Source organism: Lithobates pipiens, unplaced genomic scaffold, assembly GCF_037356315.1.
Source record: "Lithobates pipiens isolate NorthernLeopardFrog02 unplaced genomic scaffold, aLitPip1_a1.2 Scaffold_22, whole genome shotgun sequence".
NCBI classification, from domain to species: Eukaryota; Metazoa; Chordata; class Amphibia; order Anura; family Ranidae; genus Lithobates; species Lithobates pipiens.
The window spans coordinates 6,349,210-6,356,024 of NW_027507784.1; the positions used below are offsets into that span (position 1 = coordinate 6,349,210).

Genomic DNA, 6,815 nt, shown 5'->3' on the forward strand with positions numbered 1-6,815 from the left:
TGTTTGTACTTTGTACAAAAGTCCGATGGTTTTCTGTACACACGATCAGACTTTGCTCCATCGGACTTTTGTTGCCAGAAAGTTTGTACGTTCGCACAGCCAACAAAAGTCAGATGAAAATCAAAAAAGTTTGTCCGATGGAGCGTACACACGGTCGGATGTTGCTCCAAAACAGCTAATTTGCATGTTTGTTGTCAAAAAGTCTGATCGTGTGTACGGGCCTTAACTGTGGGCGCCTGGCTGTGGCTTCACAGCCGGGCACACGCTGCACATGCGCGAGCAACGCTGTAAATGGCTGGGTAATCTTCTGGGACCTGTGACATGTGGGGATCTTCCTTCTGGTGGCGCCAGGGGAGGAAGTGGGAGCTGGGTCCCTCTTAAAACAGGGTACCCGTTCCCCCCCCCCCCAAAAAAAAATGACATGCCAAATGCATCTGGCATGTCAGGGGGATCACCAGCTCTTAAAGCGGAAGTTCCATTTTTGAGGTTGAACTCCACTTTAATTCGGGTCTCCGGCCAGCCGCTCGGCCTCCTGGTGGGACGGGATAGCCCGAGCGAGGCACAGAAGGTGGCAGGAGGGGGTATCGTCCCCTCCTGCTGCTTGGGATAACAGTGAGCGGCTGCTTAAGCTTATCAAGAAAGCCAAGTGTCAGCTCTAAAAAAAAAAAAAAACTGTGCCGGGGTAATCCGTGCAGCCGCAGGCATCACACCGGTACAACCCCTTCAAGCCAAAGGCCACATATTTGTCTTACGTCAGCGTGAAGGGGTTAAACTATTTTTACAGCAGGCTGAAGAGAAAGGGATTGCGGAATCTCTGTCCTCAGTTTCTTTCTCTGTCTCAAAAGTGAGACATCAGGGGTCTGTTTAGACCCTTGATATATCACCAAAGCCCCACAACAACGGGGCTCCTAAAAAAATAAAAAAATAAATAAAAATAAAATGATATTGTAAAAAGATAATTAAAAATAATAATAATAATAAAAATAAAAAAAAACGACTGACACTGTTCACTGCCCTACCCACACCAAGCTTTGCTCTACTGACACCGTCCATTGCTCTGCTGATATACACACATGCGTTGTGCTCTGGGGTGCAACAGACTGCACACACCAATGATGCAGGCAACACAGCTCAGGATTGAGCCCACACAAGTTCCCCCATAGGAAGGGACTTCCTGTGGGGGCAGTCGCAGAGCCAGGAACACCAGCGAGGGGCCCCCAAAAGAGAAGGATCTGGGCTGCTCAGTGCAAAACCAGTGCAGAGAAAAGTATAACGTGTTTATTATTAAACAAAAAAGGTTAACAATCACTTTAACCACTTCAGCCCCGGAAGGCTTCACCCCCTTAATGACAGGGCCATTTTTTTGTGATACGGCACTGCATTATTTTAACTGACAATTGCGCGGTTGTGCAACATTGTACACAAATAAAAGTGATGTCCTTTTTTTTGCCCCACAAATAGAGCTTTCTTTTGGTGGTATTTAATTATCTCTGCGGTTTTTATTTTTTGCGCTATCCACAAAAAAAGAGAAGATGGCCGACAATGACAGCCCTGATATCTCTGTGATTGTTTTAAAGAGGAAGTAAACCCTGATGGGTGTTACTTCCTCTTTCATTCCCTGCAAAGGCAAAGCATAATGGACTACTATGCATCGCATCGCATCGCATCACATCGCATCGCATAGTAGTCCATTATGTGTCACTTACCTGACACAGGAGCCAGCGAAGTCACTGCTGTCCCCTGTAGTCCGGCACATCCATCTTCTCGGTGGGGTCTCGCAGCTCCTCTACTGTCATTCGTCGAAGCCGTGATGACGTCACTCCCGCACATGCGCACGGGAGCCGACACGCGCGGCATCTTCGTCGTTGACGATGCCGCGCTCAGTGCGCCTGCGTGCCGTAGACAGCGGTGCCTGTCTTCGGGTAAAAATCTCCTAAACCGTATAGGTTTAGGAGATAGTTCTTGGACCTACAGGTAAGCCTTAATCTAGGCTTACCTGTAGGTCAAAGTGTGTTGTAAGGCCGCGTACACACGCGGGGACTGTCCGCTCAAAATTAGCATGGACGGACTTGACCACACACGACGAACGAACAGTCCGCTGAAACCGTGCGCGATGACGTGAACGGCACGTACGACGGGACTAGAAAACGACGTCCTATACACTGCAATGCAAACTTCGGCGTGTAAATCCTTTCTGAGCATGCGCGGAACTTAGTTTGACGAACAAGCCTACACACGGGCGGACTGTCCGCTCAAACCAAGTTTCAGCGGACAGTTTTTCGGAAATTCCGAAAAACTTTGTTCAGCAGACTGTTCGCTGAAACTGTCCGCTGAAAGCCCACACACGAGCGGACTGTCCGCTGAAACACTGTTCAGCGGACAAAGTTGGGCGAACAGTCCCCGCGTGTATACGCGGCCTAAGGGTTTACAACCACTTTAAATGTATTTTTATCACATCCACGGCACATTTTATTACAAAAGCAAACTCTCCAGTGTAAAAAAAAAAAAAAACAGAAATGGAATTATAACTTACCGAGGCTGGTAGTGGGGGTGAACTCTGAAACAAGAAAACAGAGATTAAGATAAATTAGAGAAAATGAAAATAAAATAAATTGTATTACAGGACGTCCCACACCTTTTATTAGAAAAGATAGATCATTACAATGTATCCATTAATTCAGTATATTTACAAGCCGGCATGGATACATTCCTGATGTGTTACAACATACAGAAACATTTTTTCAGAAAATCTCCACCTTCTATCATTATAAAGCCATCCTTGAGATCCAGACAGTGACTTTGCCCAGGCTGAGATGATATCATCAATCTTCTGCAAGCAGGAAGAAGCATTTCCGCAGTCTCCGCTCCACAAGTAACTTTGTAGCAAGTCATCAGGTAAGAGACTGGGGCAGATCTCTGTCAGACATGAATGTACACAGCTGAGAACTGCACAGGCACCAGGACTTATAGGGTTGTGTCATCTCTGAGCTATCATCTCATTCCAGGAAGTAAATGGCGACCCCGGACAATGGGTGAACAAAGATGGCGCCATCCTTCTGCAGACAAAAGATGATGGTGTTGTTGGGGTGGGGGTGGGGTATGGTCATCTCTGAGAGAGGTTATAATGACCTGGAAGTATTGAAACATTACTGGGCATCAAACAGTATATCTGATCCCAGATCTGCTTTATAGCTCCTTTGCTGACATTATTATTATTATTATTATTATTATTATTATTATTATTATTATTATTATTGTATTCATGAGAGAGATGGAAGAAAGCTAGGAGATCTCATAACGTAAAAGAAAAACACTTCCATAGAGCCCCATATTAAGTCCCCTTTCACACTGGGGGCGGTTTTCAGGCGTTTTAGCGCTGGAAATAGCCTCTACTAAGTGCTTGAAAACCGCCTCCCATTCATTCCAGTGTGACTTTTCACACTCAGGCGGTGCGCTGGCGGGACGTTCTGAAAAGTCCTGCAAGCAGCATCTTTGGAGCAGTTTGGGAGCGCTGTATTTATCGCTCCCAAAATGCCCCTGGCCATTGGAATGAATGGGTGGCGCTACCAAAGCGCCTGTAAAAAGTTTAGGAAGTGTTAAAAGCCCCTCTCTAGAGGCCCGAAAAGTGCCGCTTAAACAGCTGTAAAGGGCCGCTAAAACGAGCCCCAGTGTGAAAGGGGTCTAAATGTTTTTTCCCAGACTACACTGAAATGAGAATTTTAATCCCAAACTCTATTACATTTATAAATAGGTTCTAAACTAAGGGCTCCAACACTGAACCTTGGGGTACACCACTAATTAGCCTGAACCCTGGGGTACACCACCAAAAAGACTGAACCCTGGGGTACACTGCTAATAACAGTAAACCTTGGGGTACACCACTAATAACAGTAAACCTTGGGGTACACTGCTAATAACAGTAAACCTTGGGGTACACCACTAATAACAGTAAAGCTTGGGGTACACCTGGAATAATACTGAACTTTGGGGTATACCACGCATTCCACTAATACCAGTAAACATTGGGGTACATCACTAATAACACTGAACCTTGGGGCACATCACCAATACCACTGAACCTTGGGGTACACCGCTAATAACACTGAACCTTGGGGTACACCGCTAATAACACTGAACCTTGGGGTACACCGCTAATAACAGTAAACCTTGGGGTACGCCTCTAATAACACTGAACTTTGGGGTACATCACTAATAACACTAAACTTTGGGGTGCATCACTAATAACACTGAACCTTGGGGTACACCACTAATACTGAGCTTTGGGGTACCTCACTAATAACACTGAACCTTGGGGTACCCCACTATTAATAGTAAACCTCGGGGTACACCTCTAATACTGAACTTTGGGGTACCTCACTAATAACACTGAACCTTGGGGTACACCACTAATAATACTGAACTTGGGGGTACCTCACTAACAACACTGAGCTTTTGGGTACCTCACTATTAACACTGTGCTTTGGGGTACATCACTAATAACACTGAACTTCGGGGTACATCACTAATAACACTGAACCTTGGGGTAAACCTTTAATAATACCGAATCTTGGGGTACATCACTAATAACAATGCGCCTGGGGGTACACCACTAATAACACTGAACCTTGGGGTACATCACTAATAACACTAAACTTTGGGGTGCATCACTAATAACACTGAACCTTGGGGTACACCACTAATACTGAGCTTTGGGGTACCACACTAATAACACTGAACCTTGGGGTACCCCACTATTAATAGTAAACCTTGGGTACACCTCTAATACTGAACTTTGGGGTACCTCACTAATAACACTGAACCTTGGGGTACACCACTAATAACACTGAACTTCTGGGTACATCACTAATAACACTGAACCTTGGGGTAAACCTTTAATAATACCGAACCTTGGGGTACATCACTAATAACACTGAACTTCGGGGTACATCACTAATAACACTGAACCTTGGGGTACATCACTAATAACACTGAACCTTGGGGTACATCACTAATAACACTGAACTTCGGGGTACATCACTAATAACACTGAACCTTGGGGTAAACTTTTAATAATACCGAACCTTGGGGTACATCACTAATAACAATGCACCTGGGGGTACACCACTAATAACACTGAGCTTTGGGGTACATTGCCAACACTATGATTTGCTGTACTAATAACACTTAAAGTGGTTGTAAACCCTTACAAACCACTTTGACCTACAGGTAAGCCTAGATTAAGGCTTACCTGTAGGTCCAAGAAATATCTCCTAAACTATGAACTATCTTGTAAGGGATAGTTATAGGGACCTACATGCTCAGACTTTTTTTTTTTATACTATTAAAGTGGGGGTACTCCCTAAAAAAAATAAAAAAAATAAAAGTCAGCATCTACAAGTACTGCAGCTGCTGACTTTTAATAATCGGACACTTCCCTGTCCCAGGGTTCAGCGATGTGGGGTAACATAGCCCCCCCTCGTTCCCTGCTCTGCTCGCGGGGCCGTAAAGTGTACTGTGGGAACCACTGCGCATGCGCGAGCGCCGCAGGGCGCCGTGATATGCCGTACAGTCACCTGGGACACGTGACAGGTCCCAGGTGACTGTGTGGCGCGAGGGAAAGTGATGTGACCAGCCCAGGCAAGGAAGAAGGCAGACTACGAGGGACCCCCTAGCAACAGGCATTTAGAGGTGAGTAAAAAAAAAAAAAAATTTGCCAATTATTTTATTTTTATTTTTTTTTTTACGAATTTTTAAGCAAATTTTTATTTTTGGGTGGCAACACCACTTTAATACATTTAAATAATTGTTGGGTGCTTGTATGTATCTCTTTCACAACCTGTTGTTTTGCTATCAGATTTATGTGATTTCATATTTAAAATATAAAGAGGAATGGTGATGTACCTTCCACACCTTCCATGTGCTTCTACATCTTCCTTGTTGGGTCTGTAGACGTGTTTCATTGAGGGATGGATCTAGAGATCCTCCATATCTTGTCTGCTCTCCACTATCGACCACTATACCATAGACCACCCCCAACCCTCCCACCCAGGTCTAAGCACGCCAATCTCATGACCTGAATCTACTCACCAGCCGTCCCATGAGGAGCACCCAGCAGGACCAGGAGGAAGACGAGAGACATCCAGCTTCTCATTGTGGATTCTCCCTTCTGTATTGATCTTCCTCAACACAAACTTCTCCCAACACCGGTGTGTTCACGTATGTGAGGTCCACTTTCCTGCCTCCCTTTTATAGTGTTCCTCTATAAGCAGAGAAAGACAAAATCGTCTTTTTTCTCTTGCAGAAAATGTAGTTGATGACGTCCAAGTCATTGTTCTACAAAGTTCTTAAACACTCAAGACCCTGGGAAAAATATTTAAAATATTCCCAGTTATTCAGTATGGTGTAGCTTTGTCTTCATTGTTAGAAACTATTGTTGTGCTTTTCATGAATTGAAGAATGGGTGAAGGTTTATTTATTTTTTTATTTTTTTAAGATATGTATACAGAGCAATAAGAGAAAACCAATATGTTCTTATTGTTCAGCTCTGTAACCCTCTCATCACTCCGCCTCCCGTACACCCCCCTATGGGGCAATTTTTACATTTATACTATGAACCTGTTTACATAATATACTGTGTATTATATACTTTTACAGTATCTATACTAACACTGGTCAAAAAAAATTAAAATAAAAAAAAGTGCTTTGCTCTTTTTTTGATTTGTTTAAAGGAAATAAAAAAATAATAAAGGAAATACATTTTTGCAACACAAAATCACAATATCCTTAAAAAAAAAAAAAATAATAATATATATATA

General features: G+C 43.7%; 1 protein-coding gene across 1 annotated transcript in view; it reads right to left on the minus strand.

Moving 5' to 3' along the window:
- Nucleotides 1-6,240, minus strand: part of LOC144000342 (uromodulin-like) — a 103,742-nt gene extending 97,502 nt beyond the window's left edge. The window contains exons 1-2 of the mRNA XM_077494133.1: nt 6,088-6,240; nt 2,534-2,557 (exon numbers count right to left, since the gene is read on the minus strand). Of these exons, the coding sequence (XP_077350259.1) occupies nt 2,534-2,557; nt 6,088-6,151 (88 nt within the window). The 5' untranslated portion in view covers nt 6,152-6,240. The remainder of the gene's footprint in view (nt 1-2,533; nt 2,558-6,087) is intronic.
- Between the last annotated feature and the right edge of the window lie 575 nt (nt 6,241-6,815).